Source organism: Cydia splendana, chromosome 12 (genome assembly GCF_910591565.1).
Source record: "Cydia splendana chromosome 12, ilCydSple1.2, whole genome shotgun sequence".
NCBI lineage: Eukaryota > Metazoa > Arthropoda > Insecta > Lepidoptera > Tortricidae > Cydia > Cydia splendana.
The window spans coordinates 9,146,479-9,163,467 of NC_085971.1; the positions used below are offsets into that span (position 1 = coordinate 9,146,479).

Sequence of the window (16,989 nt, forward strand, 5' to 3'; positions counted from 1 at the left end):
TTCATCATTTAAGTTGCTGTCTACAAAATATCAGGTTTTGATTACTTTTACTCACCATAAAGTGTACTTTTAGTAGTTTCTTGATTTAATTTATTAGATCATCTAGCATTTTGGCATCCAGTTTATGTTGATCTGAAATATTAGTCTTGTATAAGTAACAAATAAAAAGGTTGTAAATCTTGATACTTAAGTAAAAAGGTTCAGTAAGGTGGTAAATTTAAAATCATTTAGTTCATACGAACGAGACTATATTTAAAATCATCATTTTTAAAATAATTATCGAAAAATTATATGGGTGATTTATATATTAAGCACACCTTTTAGGTTATAGCAGCAAGTCCCAAGCCACCCCTGAAATATAAAACAAATTGAGTAAAGAAAAAACACCACATGTTCTGTAATAACCACTTAACTCACCTCATTTCACAAAATGGATAGTAAAAGGGACTAACAATGTAACACATCATAATAGCTTAAAAGTAATTCTTTATTTTGTCCCTTGATTGTCACTTAACCTCTAAGACACAAGAATTACTTCTTCGCGGGTTTTTTGGCGGCGGGCTTCTTGGTACGCGGCTTGGGGACTTTCGTTTTGGGGACGGCCTTCTTGCCGAAGACGCCGGCGCGCGCCGCCTTCACTTTCAGGCTCTTGAACACCACTGTTCTCGCGCGGTTCCTCTTCACACGTGCCGACGTCAGCTTGAAACGGTCGTAATCTGTCATAGCGGCGCGTTTCTCTTTGTTAGCGAGCTTCTGTGCCCATTGGCTCTCGGCCCACTTCTCGTTCAGCTTAGCGTCTATCCATGCTTTCCTGACGACGCGGGTGGGCGCTGTGAAGGGGAAGCTCAGACGGAACTTGGTCAAATGCAGCTGGTTAAGGCGGATCTGTTGGCGAGGGACACCGCTGCCGGGTCCGTCGACGAGGGCGCGTGTCTGGTCAATGACGTCGACTACGCTCACAAGCTTTCCCTTCAAGCGGCCATCGGCTACCAGGGCTACTCGCCCTGGTTCAACGTACCTCGCGAATGGCATGACGTCCTGCAACACATCAAAGTTTACTTTAGTAAAATTTATCACTTATACACATGAAGACACTTTCATACTTCTTGTAAATAGCAAAGACAAGTCCGGCACTATAGTCCTTGTGTCACTGTAAGTGTTAAACCAAAATATGTTTGAAACATGTATTTAATTAAAGTCACAATTCACAAAATTAAATTAAAACTTAAAAACGACACGCTATAAGCTCGATTCAAAAAGATAAAATAATTTCTAACCTAGACAACGTCTTCACGAATGAAAAGTACTAACGAAAAGAGTTTCCGGTAAATTGACAGCTATGTCAAAGTGTTGCCATGTATAAGCATAGTGCGAAAACCGGGAAATTAAATGTCGGTATGACATAAGTCACGTTCACACGACACGACGAATTTAGGGGTTCTATAGAAGTCAATCATGGAACCCTCCCATCACTACTTTATTTTATTCTATATTTCTCTATGCCTGGGTATTTCCGATATGGCGCCAATTTAAATGTCGCCTGCTGTCGCTATGCAACAATGACAGAACAATACACACAGTGAACAATACATTATTACGTTTTCGTTTGATAATAATACTAGATTAAAATGCGTTTGAAATATTCAAAGACGTTAATGGAAGCTCAAGTAAGAATAATTCACAAGTAATTACATTACATTTAATTTATAAATTTATAAATTGAAGTTAATTTATTGCTAGTATAATGAGTTCAGTTAATTAGGTATATATTTTATGTTCTTGATAACTATAGGAGGGCGAAAGTCCTATCGCCGACATATGCTGGTCAGCGAACAACGTGAAGCTGGCGGTGGCGACGTGCGAGCGGCAGGTGCTGCTGTTCGACCGCGACGGAGTGCGACGAGACAAGTTCAGCACTAAGCCCGCTGACCCTGCCGCTGGGAAGAAGTCTTACGTTATTACAAGTACACACTTATGGTTTTTTGAACAATAATAACATCCTACTATATAGTTAGTAGTAGCAAAGATATACAGGGTGTAATCGTTAAGTGTGGCCAGGCGATAATTCCGTAAATATAACATATATCAGAAAACTTCAAATTGATATCGAAAGTGCGTTACCCAATGAGTAAAATTACATTAATGACTTTTTTAAATAAAAGCAGAAATATCCCAAACATAGATTTAGTACGACGACTCACCCCTCAAAGTTAATGTATGGGATATTTCTATTTTATTTAAAAAAAGTCATTAATGTAATTTTACTCATTGGGTAACGCACTTTCGATATCAATTTGAAGTTTTCTGATATCTGTTATATTTACGGAATTATCGCCTGGCCACACTTAACGATTACACCCTGTATATATATAACTCCGTATAAGAGAAATAAAGTCTATAGCCCCCTCCAGACTATGCGCGTGAATCGCGGGCGAAGCCGCGAATGCGAGTGTCGAGTCGATTTCGCTGTCTGCGAAAATCGACGCCACACTCGCGTTCGCGACTTCGCGCCGCGATTCGCGCACGAGTGAGGAGGGGGCTTAAGAAAATAAAACCGGGCAAGTGCGAGTCGGACTCGCGCACAAAGGGTTCCGTACCATAATGCAAAAAAAAAAAGAAAAAAAAAGCAAACAAAAAACGGTCACCCATCCAAGTACTGACCACTCCCGACGTTGCTTAACTTTGGTCAAAAATCACGTTTGTTGTATGGGAGCCCCATTTAAATCTTTATTTTATTCTGTTTTTAGTACTTGTTGTTATAGCGGCAACAGAAATACATCATCTGTGAAAATTTCAACTGTCACGGTAGCTATCACGGTTCGTGAGATACAGCCAGAGGGGCTACCGCGAAAACCGAAATTCGCAAATTGCGGGGATCTTACTCTTTTACTCCAATGAAGGCGTAATTAGAGTGACAGAGAAAAATGCCCGCAATTGACGATTTTCGGTATTGGCGGTAGCCCTACTGGTGACAGACTGACAGACGGACGGACGGACGGACGGACGGACGGACGGACAGTGAAGTCTTAGTAATAGGGTCCCGTTTTACCCTTTGGGTACGGAACCCTAAAAACGTGCCTCGGAAATCAAGAAAAAGTCATTCTCGATTAGATGGCGCCATACCTTTGGCCTATTCTCGGCTAGATGGCGTTGACGACACCGTTTGATATTTAACAATTTTAACACATATCAGTGAAAGAACATGGGTCAGTATGGAACCATAAAAATTAAAAATCATTTATCCGTAAACATATTTTGATTAATTTATACATTTTCAATTTTATTTTAAGTTTTAATCGTGTGTCGATAGATGGCAGTAAATGTACCGTGACTACAAAATTTACTTTGGCAATAGCTTTCTATACTATCTATTCTCTTTGGTAGTAGGTAGTAGTTTGATATCGTCGGTTATTGCAATGCAATGATTAAAGTTGTAGCGTTGTAGGTATGTAGGTACCCATTATACATAAACAAAGGCAAAAAAAGCCCTATTAAAACGGAATTAAAAACGATCGCAGATTTTATATTTGGTACCATTTTATGAAATTGACTGTACCTACCTGTAGAGGTACCTATGTATCTTGTGTTTATTTTTCTATATGTATGTATATATACATTATATATATTTAACAACCTAGTCAAATTTCGGCATCCATTTTATTCATATATGATATTATATGAATAAAAACGATATCAATTTTATAAAAAAAATACGAGGGATAAATATGTAAATTCGGACATGACAAAAGTACCTATCATCTGTAAACTCTTTAATGGTACCTATCTGTTTTGCATAATTTAACTGCATTTTTTTAAATTTACCGTAATTTCAGTGTCAGTAGACCCTAACCTGATCCAAAGTTGCATACAAGTTGCTTTGCAATTTCCCAGGTTTGGCGTTCAGCGACAACTCAGAATTGCTTGGGATAGCCCAGAGCGACAACATGGTGTTCGTGTACCGCGTGGGCGCGGACTGGTCCGGCAAGAAGGTGATCTGCAACAAGTTCCCTCTGACCGGCGCGCCTGTGCGGCTGCTGCCGGCCGAGCAGGGCTTCTATACCGGCACCAGCGATGGCAAGATCAGGTATTCCAAGGGGATTTTTATTTGATCTACGTACGTGCATTAAGATATTCGCAACCGGTGGCCACGTGGGGAAGTATTTTACTAATGCAGGTATACAACATGTTGGATGATACTGCTATAATCCAGAGCGACAATATGGTGTTCGTGTACCACGTGGGCGCGGACTGGTCCTGCCAGAAGGTGATCTACAACAAGTTCCTTCTGACTGGCGCGCCTGTGCGTTGCTGCCCTATATCTATAGTGTCACCTGTGATGGCAAGATCAGGTACCTACTGAAAGGGGATTTTTGTTACTTGTATGCCGGTGAACGCACATGTGCGTCGGGGGCAGTGAATGTGTTAACATGCTATCTACAGCTGTGTCAGGTCACCTAGCTAGCTTTCCACGGTTATCTACCGCCGATCGTTGTCACAACGCTGCGCAATTCGGGTTTTCAAGGGTACTGCCTAGGTCCATCGACTTCAAGGGCAACAAGAGCACCAGCCTGCAGTCGGGCGGTACTCCTTCAAGCTACGTTGTTAGAACTTTCTTCATCAACTATGTACCGTTGTATATACAAACTATACTCTACCGACAACCGCTCTCACAACGCTCCCTATTTTAGTTATCCAGGGGCTTTTTACCCAGGTCTCTCGACAGCAAGAGCAACAAAAGCTCCAGTCTATGGTCAGGTGGGTCTGTGTGTCGCTGTGACGGCACCCTAGTTTCAGGGTACAAAAATGAACCGTTGTTCATTACTTTAAATAATAATAAATAATAATAAAAGCCTTTTATTTCCCAAATATAAATGTTATAATTAAATTTAGAGTTTAAGTATCATTTTGAAATAAAGTTACAAAGAAAAGAATTTAAAAACAATTTTTTACTAAGTATTTTTATGTGGGTTTGTCCATTTTTGGACGTAGGCCTCCTCCATGTCACACCATAGTTTTCTGTCGGCGGCCAGACTGGCCCAGGCTATGCCTGCCTGCTCGGTGTCGTCTCGCCAGCGGCGGAGCGGATGACCTTGCCCTCGCCCGCCATCTGGTGGGTACCAGTGTAAAACTCTTTTGCTCCACCATCCACCATTACTATATATCGCTGCACTATACCACCAATCGCTTTCAATGCTCCATAAAAAAGTGGCTAGTATTATCAATCGTCGTTTACTCAGGTCCCTCGACTGCAAGAGCAACAAGAGCTCCAGCCTGTGGTCGGGCGGCGCCTGCTGCGTGTCCCTAGCTCGCGGTGACGGCACGCTCGCTTCAGGCCACGTGGATGGAACGCTGTTCGTCAACGGGCGGCTGCTGCTGCGCTACGCTCTGCCGCCCTGCGCTCTTGTTATGCTGCCTCCTTACGTAAGTCACACGAGTCTATTGGGTAGCCAAGTACCGTGGTAAGAGTAAATAGCGTGGTAGAAAGTATTGGAGTAGGTAATTTGTACACGTCCACCGTCATTTACGTTAAACGCAACGCTGTCAATGTATATCTACATAAATAAAGAATCCAATTCTTGGTTATGGTACCACATAGTTCCATACCAAATCCCATCTCATCATCCCCCATATTATTTCTCTCATCATAGGTATTTATAGTTACTGCTATCAGTAGCTATAAATATGATGAGAGAAATAATATCGTAGGATAGCTATTGGTATATATGGTGACAAAACTTAATGCATATTTGGGTAATAAAATAGGTGCTAATTTCACTATTTAAATGAATAATTAGCCTTAATTATCGACCTATTTCATTTCATACACACGATTCAGATTCAAAACATAACAATTTTGCACGGCAGTTGATAGTAGGAGGGTGTGACGGGCGCGTGGCGGTGTACGCGGCGTCTGGCGGCGCGTTGCTGCGGAGCGTGGAGCCGGCGCTGCCGCCGCACGCGAGGGACCTCACGGTCGCCGCGCCCAGCCCCTCTGGACAGGTAACCATAGTCATCTCTACTGACTGTAGTATAATAATTTTTCACCACACCAACTGGTAAAGGCTCTTTTGATTGTTCAAAAACTGATAGCAAAGTTGCATTTTATTCACATGTGAGGCAAAGTAATCAAATGCAAATTTTGAGTTGGGTTCTTATGTTTGCTGATACAATTGACTTTTAAATGATGGTGTGGAATGATAAATATTTAAGAACTATCATTTGGATTTGATTTTGTTTGATATCTTACAGTTAATATTTTCTTCGGGTTGGTGTGGTGAAAAATTTTGTGTTTCACTCGGGGGCAAATTTTGTTTAACCCTCGTGCTTTTGAAACCCCTGCAACGCTCTTGATTCCATTTTTCGAACCACTCGCTACGCTCGTGTTTCAATTTTGGGGTCCTTCGCTTGCTCGGGTATCAATATTAGCACGAGCGGTTAAACAACAACTTTGCCCCCTTGTAAAACAAATAACTATTACATAGCAGTTGATTGTGGGAGGCTGTGATGGGCACGTCACGGTTTACGCGGCGTCTGCGCGGGCGCGTTGCTGCGGAGCTTGGAGCCGTTGCTCATAATGCTCACCATTATCGGCGGTTTAATGGACTCGGTGTTATCGCGTGGTAATAACATAAATAGTGCAAGCACTACTGTTTAACATCATCTATAAGTCTATACAAAGAGATGTTTTATCCTGTCATTATCACGCAGTAACTGCGTTCATGTTTTACTCCCGCATTCATCCGTACGTGTTAAGAGCCCATCAACGTGCACCCCAGCGCCACTGCTAAATAATCGTGATTATTTAAAAACGAAAGATATTTAAAAAAAGGGGCCGCTACGTACTGCATTTTGTATTTAAGTACCTTTTGAATACATCAGACTAGATTTTATGTTGCTGGATTCGTCGATCTATGAACTCAAAACAAAAACGGCCGTTTTAACTTTGGACGCATGCAGTTTGATGTATCCAAATGGTACTTAAATACAAAATACAGTACGTAGCGGCCCCCCTTTTTAAATATCTTTCGTTAAATTTAAATAATCACGATTATTTAGCAGTGGCGCTAGTGTGCACGTTGATGGGCTCTTAAGAGAACGTTTCTTAAAGCGCGGTCACCATTGAGGTCTTGCATGACTATAATAGAAACTGTTAAGGACGTGAAGAAGCCCGACTCGCCCTCCATTCCTCCCGTAACCTAAGCCTGCACTCTCGCCTGTAGCGGCAATATAATCAAATTGTATTAATTAAACTATCCTTAATAGTTGTGACAGACGATAGCAGTAGGCCCGTTCGACGGTCCCCTGTTGGGCGTAAAGGAGTCCGGCGGACTCGACCTGCCATTTCTCCCCATCTCAATCTCACACTTGTGTTCGCTTGAAACGGCGATAAGATCAAAATGAAGAAATTGTATTAAACTATATTTTGGGTGTAACAGTCGATAGCAGTAGGCCCGTTCGTCGGTCCCCTCTTGAGCGTAAAGGAGTCCGGCGGACTCGACCTGCCATTTCTCCCCATCTCAATCTCACACTTGTGTTCGCCTGAAACGGCGATAAGATCAAAATGAAGAAATTGTATTAAACTATATTTTGGGTGTAACAGTCGATAGCAGTAGGCCCGTTCGATGGTTTCCTCGTGAGGGACATGAAGGAGTCCGGCGGACTCGACCTGCCATTTCTCCCCATCTCAATCTCACACTTGTGTTCGCCTGAAACGGCGATAAGATCAAATTGAAGAAATTGTATTAAACTATATTTTGGGTGTAACAGTCGATAGCAGTAGGCACGTTCGACGGTCCCCTCGTGGGGGACATGAAGGAGTCCGGCGGACTCGACCTGCCATTTCTCCCCATCTCAATCTCACACTTGTGTTCGCTTGAAACGGCGATAAGATCAAATTGAAGAAATTGTATTAAACTATATTTTGGGTGTAACAGTCGATAGCAGTAGGCACGTTCGACGGTCCCCTCGTGGGGGACATGAAGGAGTCCGGCGGACTCGACCTGCCATTTCACCCCATCTCAATCTCACACTTGTGTTCGCTTGAAACGGCGATAAGATCAAATTGAAGAAATTGAATTAAACTGTATTTTGGGTGTAACAGTCGATAGCAGTAGGCACGTTCGACGGTTTCCTCGTGGGGGACATGAAGGAGTCTGGCGGACTCGACCTGACGTTCCTGCCCATACCCCACCTGTATGCGACGCGCGCCCTCGCCTGGAGCGGCGATGGGACCAAATTGGCCGTCGCCTCGCAAACCGGCGCTGTTATACTACTTGAAGCTGTTCTCAGGTAATTGTGCGCTGTTTTGAATTTGCATAAATTAAAAAATAAGAATTTTGATTAAGAAGGTTTACGTTTATTTTATACTTATATCTTAAATCTCACTATTTTTATTTGTAACCTTATTACGTCACTATATGTCGTAATGAGATGGTTATTATATTTAACACATTCAGGGCCAAGAACCCGACAGTCGGGTACACTGTTCGTAGCGACTATGCGCTATAGCATATGTAGCATTTAGTGACAATGAATGTGTTAAGTACTATGTTCTACGGATCTGACAAACTTGTTTGAAAACATTTTGATTGCAAATATGCATAAAAAAGTTCCTAATAATATGTCACAATTTAACGTACTTACTGGAATTATTTCACTACGGATTTAACATACAGCATTGTCACTTTACCGCTTTCACTGAGTTACTATATTCGTAGCGCTACGCCGTAGCCCGTAGCCCGTAGCTCCAGTCTATAGCGTTATTAGTTCGTCGTCGGTCCGAAGCAAATGCTTTGTTCCGTATTTGGAACGCCTTGAATTACTTTAGTACCCCAGAACCTACTTCAACAAAGGAGTGTATAGGTTCCTAAAGGGCCTGTAATGTTCATATCACATGACACCCCTGCGGGCTCAGCACGGTTCCATTTTTATCGACTATCACTATGCGCGTCCCTTTCGCACTTACATACTTGTTAGAACGTGACAGGCATGGTGACAAGGGATAAAAACGCGACCGTGCTAAGCCGCCTGGAGTTGTAAGCTACGGTAACCACTTACCATCAGGCGTATGCCTGTTTGCCACCGACGTGATATAAAAAAAAGATTAAACTATATATATATCTATGTCCATACAAACCACCCCACCTAATAGACAGAGCACATAAAACAATCGAGGTCACCACACATTAGCGCTCCCGTACAATTTTTTTTATGGGAGCGCGACCGGCTATTTCAGGTGCGCTCACATTTACAACCGGGGTGCCTAGCCAACGTGCCAATAGTTTACGCTCCGTAGCGAACGAAACGCAACTGTCTCTGTCGCACTAATATGGAAGAATGACAGAGAGAGAGATAACTACGCTACGCTGCGGAGCGTAAACGATTTGCACGTTGGCTAGGCACCCAGTAGTCCCAGTACTCGTGTAAATAAAATATGTTTACAAAAATTAAGCTTCAGTATCGTAGCATTTCACAAGTATAATTTGTTCTGTGATGTTTATAACTTTTTGTGGGCAGACGCTGGGTGTGGCGAGACTCTGTGGAGGTTCAACACGTGAGCCCGAAGCAGCTGGTGCTGACGCGGCTGGCCAACGACGCCCCGCCCATGACCGTCACCACCAAACACGCGTCCGACATATTTCATGTCCGCTTTATAGGTAAGATATGAAGTAGACATACAGACGCTTAATACGGGACTCTGTGGACGTCCAACACGGGAACCCGAAGCAGCTAGTGCTGACGCGGCTGGCCAACGACGCCCCGCCCATGACCGTCACCACCAAACACGCGTCCGACATATTTCATGTCCGCTTTATAGGTAAGATATGAAGTAGACATACAGACGCTTAATACGGGACTCTGTGGACGTCCAACACGGGAACCCGAAGCAGCTAGTGCTGACGCGGCTGGCCAACGACGCCCCGCCCATGACCGTCACCACCAAACACGCGTCCGACATATTTCATGTCCGCTTTATAGGTAAGATATGAGGTAGACATACAGACGCTTAATACGGGACTCTGTGGACGTCCAACACGGGAACCCGAAGCAGCTGGTGCTGACGCGGCTGGCCAACGACGCCCCGCCCATGACCGCGTGACCACCAAACACGCGTCCGACATATTTCATGTCCGCTTTATAGGTAAGATATGAAGTAGACATACAGACGCTTAATACGGGACTCTGTGGACGTCCAACACGGGAACCCGAAGCAGCTAGTGCTGACGCGGCTGGCCAACGACGCCCCGCCCATGACCGTCACCACCAAACACGCGTCCGACATATTTCATGTCCGCTTTATAGGTAAGATATGAAGTAGACATACAGACGCTTAATACGGGACTCTGTGGACGTCCAACACGGGAACCCGAAGCAGCTGGTGCTGACGCGGCTGGCCAACGACGCCCCGCCCATGACCGTCACCACCAAACACGCGTCCGACATATTTCAGTAAGATATGAAGTAGACATACAGATGTTTAATGTGAGACTCTGTGGACGTCCAACACGGGAACCCGAAGCAGCTGGTGCTGACGCGGCTGGCCAACGACGCGCCGCCCATGACCGTCACCACTAAACACGCGTCCGACATATTTCATGTCCGCTTTAAAGGTAAGATATGAAGTAGACATACAGATGCTTGATGTGGGACTCTGTGTAAGTCCAGTAAGGGAGCCCAAAGCACCTGCCGGCCTAGCCAAGGTTACAATCGCTATCGCTTCGACAACGAAAAGCATTATGTCTCTCTATCACTCTTCCATATTGGTGTGACAGTGACAGTTGCGTTTCGATCGCTACGGAGCGTAAGCGATTGGCATCTTGGCTACGCGGCCTGGTCTGGATATCTTGTACTTTTCAATGCCATGTATATTGTTAATGCCATGTATGTATGTTGTGGGTATGAAAGAACAAATTATCTATCTATCTATCTATCTGGTGCTAACGCGGCTGGCCAATGATGCTCCCTATCTCTACTTCAGCTATTAAAACTGCGGCCAGAATACTTTGCGCTCGTTATATACCTATTGTTTTGTCTATTATCAATCCATAATTTAAAATATCGCTGAAGTTCTTTATGTTTTCAGGTAACGATTGGTACGCGGTTTGCCGTACAGCCAGCACTTTCATACTCTGCGATATAGCACGGGGCTTGACAAGCGAGGTGGGTTGAGAAATAATATATTACTTGTATTTGTGTGGATTAACATTTAAATCCCAAAAGCGGGCAGTTGTGGCCGTGCAATCAATGTTTGGTAGTGTAACTACCAATAATAATCAGAAGGAAGCCTCGTCTATATCTACGTTGAATTTAATATGGAACGTTATATAAAGTTACTACAGTATCAGGGGCACCAGGAACAGGTGCAAGGAACTTTGACCTACGTGTTTTGTTTAGATCCCATGGTCCGGCAGTGGGGAACGGATATACGCCGCGGTCGGCGGAGCTTGCCTGCTGCACCGCGCGGGCGAATTGAGCGTCGTCGAATACGGACTCGACAAAGTATTGCATACTGTGAGTTGATCTTTTGATAAAATTGCTGGCACCATCGTACACTCTGTCAATTCGCAATTCATCAACCTTATTTCTATTTAATATCCACTAACGGTTAGATAAAAGTTGGTAAAATAAACGTAACTTTACCTAATAAAGGCCTGTGCACACCGGCCGCTTGCGTGACGTGCACACGTTGCCGTGCGCTAAAATGTTGGAGCCACACACGCACACGTCACGCAAGCGGTGTGCCGTCTCTCATAAGGATTTGTATACTAAAACGCTGCACGCGCACGTGCACGTCACGCACACGCAGCCGGCGTGCACAGGCCTTAATAGTTATTTTTAACTTGTTTCATCCAACATTAACGAGGAAACATTGCACATTGTTAAATAAAACGTGCCGTAGTCGTACCATATTAAGCTATTATTTAAGCTAATCGAGTGCCGATCGCTTTAATTATGCATGAGCCGCTTACATAATGAACACAAGCGGCTAATAAATTTTCCAATCCAGGTGCGAACTGAGCGCGTTAACCCGCACGTGCTCAGCGTGCGAATCAATGAGGGGAACGACAAGGAACAAGGCGATAGGAAGCATCTGGCGTATCTGCTGGACAGGCAGACCATTGCCGTTGTGGATCTGACTACGGGTGAGGACAGAGTCAACCCACTTACGTTAGGCTAGCGGAACTGTCTTGCATTTATTTACATCAAGACGTCAATCCTTTCACATCCATTTTAATATTTTCTTTTCTCGGCCACCAAAATCCGTATCAATAAAGTTGTGTCGTGTGTTTCCTTCATCACCCCATAACTGTGACCATGAAAATATAAGTCTGCTCATAAGCATACGTAATATAAATAAACCTTTTAATTTGACGACCGGTCTGGCCTAGTGGGTAGTGACCCTGCCTGCGAAGCCGATGGTCCCGGGTTCGAATCCCGGTAAGGGCATTTATTTGTGTGATGGGCACAGATATTTGTTCCTGAGTCATGGATGTTTTCTATGCATTTAAGTATTTATATATGAGTCGCTTAATAACTTCAAACTCGGGTAAATCCATCTGTCAGATTATACGATTTTGGTATTAAGAAAAGGTAATAGGGTAGATATTTGCTGAAAGGGTCGAATGGATTTACCCGAGTTTGAAGTTAAGCGACACATATTATATATATCGTTGTCTGAGTACCCACAACACAAGCCTTCTTGAGCTTACCGTGGGACTTAGTCAATTTGTGTAAGAATGTCCCTATAATATTTATTTATTTTATTTATTATTTTAATAATTCGTGTGAAACAGGAGTTCAGCTGGGCCAGTGGTGGCACGAAGCACGTGTTGATTGGCTGGAGCTTAACGAAAGCGGACAACTTTTGCTCATGCGAGACACGCGCCGGAGACTTATCCTGTTGAAATTGCAGTCTGGCGACAAGGTAAGCATATCTCCATAAGGTTCTGCGACGCCTTATTGAACTATTGTCGATGTTAGAGCGTATAATATACAATCTTTGAGTTTAATTTTGTACTGATTTTTTTAAAGAATATCTACTTCATTGAATTTTTTCTGCATAGGAAATTATAGCAAGTGGAGTGGGATTCGTGCAGTGGATCGAAGACAGCGATGCCGTTGTTGCCCAGACGCCGACACATCTTCTCATTTGGTATGACCCACCTAATTAGTGTTGGTTAAGACTCGAATCTTTTGTGCTTGAAGACTTGACTCGGATTTTTAGATTCTTATAATTAAGTCGAACCTCGGAAGAACCTCCGAAAAGAACTGTCCTTTCAACTTATTACAGACTCGAGTTTGAGTTTGAGATGTAGAGGCTTTAGTACGTACTTTTTAGAGAACTATTAATTAATTAAAATACCTATAATATCAGGTACAGTGCCTGGGACCCCGGCTGCGTGGAAATGGCGGAGTGTGGTGGCGGCGTGGCCGTGGAAGTTAACGCTCGAAAGGTGCTGCTAGACGGCGGGCACGTGCCGTATCTTCAGCTGGACGAGCATCGGCTCGCTTTCAGTACGTACAGTAGCCATCAGATATATAGGAGCGGCCAGGGTGGTCACAATATCTGAACACGCACTCTAACGCCCTGACAATAGAGGCGTGTTCAGATATTTGTGAGCGCCTTAGCCGCTCCGATATATCTGATCGCGACTGTACATTAGGTTCTGCAATCTATAAGGAGTTAATCTGTAAACCGTTTGTGATGTTCAATTGAATAGGTAACATGAGACATGACTGTTAAGTTTTGCTCTGTCTGTATGTGAACATATAGAAATCTGTTTTTGTTAATTCATAAGTCATCCTTCATGTTTATTTATTCGTGCGTCTAAACTCCGTCAAACTATACTAGATGCGTTACAATTAGATAGTGCTGAGGCTGATCGCGGACATAAAATGAGAGTATGACCGTCACATAATTTTGTAGATAACGCCTTGCGTAGTGGCGATCTGTCTGGGTGCGCTCGCTACTTGGACGGTGTCGGCAACGCCGACCTGGCTCCGCTGTGGAGACAGCTGGCAGAGAGAGCGTTTGCCAACGAAGATATTCAGGTATTTATAGGACTAGGTAAGATACGATTACTCTAACTAAACAGTCTAAACTAACAAACTAAAATTAACATTCTGTAAATCAGTAGATACGAGCTAGGACTTGATGAGAGGAATGCATGAGCCGATGTTTCAAAGTAGCATACCAAATCCACTTAGTTGACACTGTTCTTCCAAGATCACTCACTAAATCCCCGTACTCACTCGTCTATCACTCACTCACTGTTGTTCCCTTGGTGCGTGGGAGGAGATCTAAAACCAGCATTGTCGGTGACAAGCTGGCAAGTAGACTGATTTTATTTTCAACACATACCTAGTTAAACCAACGATCAATCGACATGAAGTTAACCGTAAATATGTCTATTAGCTAGCAGCAAAATGCTACCGGGAGATCGGCGATGAAGCTCGCGCGTACTATCTCGAGACAACTGTTCAGTTGGCGGCAAGAGAAGGCGATGGCGATGTAACAGCTGGTAAATATTGTAATATTCCACGAGCAATTGCATTTGTTATTACTAGGAGGTAGTTTATATCTTCTGGATTTTCTGAATCAGGTCTTCACTGTGCCGTAGTTCGAGCCAAACTCGCTATTTTTTCCGGAGATTTAGCCACCGCGGAAGAATTCTACGCGAAGAAAGCCAACCGGCCGGAGATGGCGATCAGCATGTACAAGCAGTTCAATAGGTGGGCCGAAGCTATAGCCCTGGCAGAGAAGACTGATCGACTGGCGGTGACCACCTTGAAGCAGCAGTACATGGATTATTTGACTTCTACCGGTAAGGAAAAAATATTGCAATTAGCATCATGCGGGACTTTTTTTTACTTTTTTAAATCATTATTTCCGGAAAAAATAAAAATACTTTTATAAATCTTCCCATAATATTACTAAAAAAATATTTAAAATGTTGAAAAATGTTGAACGGTTTAAGCGTTCATAATTTTTGGCGCGAATTCGACAGAGCGTGATTACGTCACTCGGTGTGAACGCAATTGACGTTTGATACTTAGTTTAGTGGCGAGTCCGGTCATAATGCCATCTCTTTCACTCTTGGTTGGTCCTAACAATTTGTTGAAACTAGTGATGTCACGTGACGTTTCGGCTAATGGCGTTGCGTTTCGCTCACAAGCTTTTCGCGGGCAAAGTTTTGTACTTTTTATTTATTATTTTAAGCAATTAAATGATAATTTAATAACAGAAATGCATTTGCATCATGATATAACGGCAACAAACATCCGAATAAAAACTTATTTCGTTCAAATATAAATTTCATGCATGAGGCTAATTGAGCAACGAAGCCGCGCTAAGACATTTTCAACACCTTGCCCGCTTAGCTACTTCTACTGCTGATTGTAGATGTAGACTACACGTAGATGTGTAGAATTTTAGTAGCTAATCACCACGAATTTACTACATTGAACCTCGCCTGTTCCTATCTGTATATTGAGTCAATGCAATGCCAAAACATTCAGTACGTATATACAGTTACTCAACAGCATGCAAAGTCACGGTCACGGTACCGCCGGAACTTGAAATCCTTACAAGTAGGCCTAGAAACACTGTTAAAACTCTCACAATATGGCTTTCTCTCTTATTAGGAAGGTTAGGTGAGGCAGGAGCCGAGCTAGCCGCATCAGGCGACGTCCAAGCGGCAGTCCGCTTGTGGTTGAGAGGCGGGCGCGCTCGCAGGGCCGCTGGGCTGATCCTTCAACAACCGGCCTTGTTGAGAGACAACGAGCTGGTCGAGACCGTCCATGCTCAGTTGATTCAGGTAACAAGTAGTATATAAGTACCTGAAAAATGCTCACAATAAAATAATGAAGCAAATTTAGTTATAGTAAGAAGTTGCAGTTCACCCAAGAAGAGTTGCAGTTGCATGGAAATGTTCTTACAAAGTGGCCCGTTTTTATTGTTCATGAGAACAGATGTGAAAAGATGAAAGATGCGGAGTTTCTAAAAAGTTGGAAAAGATTTCGGAAAATTTCTAGAAAATTTAACTATATATAAAGGAGGAGGAGGGGGTAAAGCAGCCGTTCTACGGGGGTAACAACGTTGGTGCCAAAATTGTACCTTTTGCTTGTATTTGTAAAATTTGCTAATCAATGTTAGTACTTAAGTAGTTTTATAACTTGCAGGAGGAATGGTGGGAGATGGCGGGAGAAATTTCTGAACGCCGCGGGGACAGTCTAACTGCAGTCGAGTATTATGCTAAGGGCAATAACTTCGCGAGGGCAGTTCAGTTAGCCCGAGAGGTACATACTTTTTTTGCCTCGTAAACCTAAGTTTATTGATGGACCTTGGACATTTGCTCTTAAGTTATATATTTCTGGTAGATATTATTATAATTTGTGGATTACGGAAATCACAGCATATGGATTCGGAAATTTTTAAATTCACTGATAACATCGTAACTTGAAGCCATGAGACAGTTACTTTCACTGGCATATTTTGTTATTTTTTGACGTTGCTACTTGCTACAATAGCTAATATTCTATTTTGACTAGACTTGTCCAAGCGAAGTGACCCGATTAGAAGGCGCTTGGGGAGCGTGGCTCGTGTCATCGCGGCAAGCTGGCGCAGCTGTGCCGCATCTTATAGAAGCCGGGGACACCAGAGGCGCCCTAGCGGCGGCTTTGAAGGCACACCACTATAAGAAGGCTTTGCAAATTGTACAGGTATGCTCTTATATCTATTTATGTTGTACGTGATATATATGTTTTATTACAGTCACACACAGGTTAAAAAGAAACTTATAGTCTCTACTATTCTACTATTTTCAGGGGGGTTTCCGGGCCCGAGTCGCGTATTTGTACGGTTTCCCATTTCTTCTTCTTGTACAGACAGCAAAGTATTAATGAGCATTTGCTGACCTCTCCTGTACTAGGATTTTACATGCTTAGGTACTGACTGTTTACTCAGTTCAGTTTCCTAACCTATTTTTC

General features: G+C 43.2%; 2 protein-coding genes across 2 annotated transcripts in view; one reads left to right on the forward strand and one right to left on the reverse strand.

Moving 5' to 3' along the window:
- Positions 1 to 475: 475 nt before the first annotated feature.
- Positions 476 to 1,377, reverse strand: LOC134795431 (large ribosomal subunit protein eL14). Its single transcript, XM_063767269.1, has 2 exons — positions 1,278 to 1,377; positions 476 to 1,038 (listed from the first exon to the last, which is right to left on the reverse strand). Exon 2 carries the CDS (start codon positions 1,030 to 1,032, stop codon positions 532 to 534), a length of 501 nt encoding a protein of 166 aa, XP_063623339.1. The 5' UTR covers positions 1,033 to 1,038; positions 1,278 to 1,377; the 3' UTR covers positions 476 to 531.
- Positions 1,378 to 1,606: 229 nt separating this feature from the next.
- Positions 1,607 to 16,989, forward strand: part of LOC134795563 (intraflagellar transport protein 172 homolog) — a 47,506-nt gene continuing 32,123 nt past the window's right edge. The window contains exons 1-19 of the mRNA XM_063767459.1: positions 1,607 to 1,667; positions 1,793 to 1,964; positions 3,892 to 4,084; positions 5,238 to 5,421; positions 5,866 to 6,000; positions 8,102 to 8,289; positions 9,517 to 9,656; positions 11,084 to 11,160; positions 11,395 to 11,511; positions 12,008 to 12,143; positions 12,795 to 12,925; positions 13,065 to 13,153; positions 13,376 to 13,515; positions 13,928 to 14,052; positions 14,417 to 14,522; positions 14,604 to 14,825; positions 15,646 to 15,818; positions 16,183 to 16,299; positions 16,552 to 16,722. Coding sequence (XP_063623529.1) covers positions 1,629 to 1,667; positions 1,793 to 1,964; positions 3,892 to 4,084; positions 5,238 to 5,421; positions 5,866 to 6,000; positions 8,102 to 8,289; positions 9,517 to 9,656; positions 11,084 to 11,160; positions 11,395 to 11,511; positions 12,008 to 12,143; positions 12,795 to 12,925; positions 13,065 to 13,153; positions 13,376 to 13,515; positions 13,928 to 14,052; positions 14,417 to 14,522; positions 14,604 to 14,825; positions 15,646 to 15,818; positions 16,183 to 16,299; positions 16,552 to 16,722 — 2,655 coding nt within the window. The 5' untranslated portion in view covers positions 1,607 to 1,628. The remainder of the gene's footprint in view (positions 1,668 to 1,792; positions 1,965 to 3,891; positions 4,085 to 5,237; positions 5,422 to 5,865; positions 6,001 to 8,101; positions 8,290 to 9,516; positions 9,657 to 11,083; positions 11,161 to 11,394; positions 11,512 to 12,007; positions 12,144 to 12,794; positions 12,926 to 13,064; positions 13,154 to 13,375; positions 13,516 to 13,927; positions 14,053 to 14,416; positions 14,523 to 14,603; positions 14,826 to 15,645; positions 15,819 to 16,182; positions 16,300 to 16,551; positions 16,723 to 16,989) is intronic.

Bases quoted from the DNA above. Each gene is read 5' to 3' on its own strand.
- LOC134795431 (XM_063767269.1), bottom strand. From the start codon at position 1,032: ATGCCATTCGCGAGGTACGTTGAACCAGGGCGAGTAGCCCTGGTAGCC.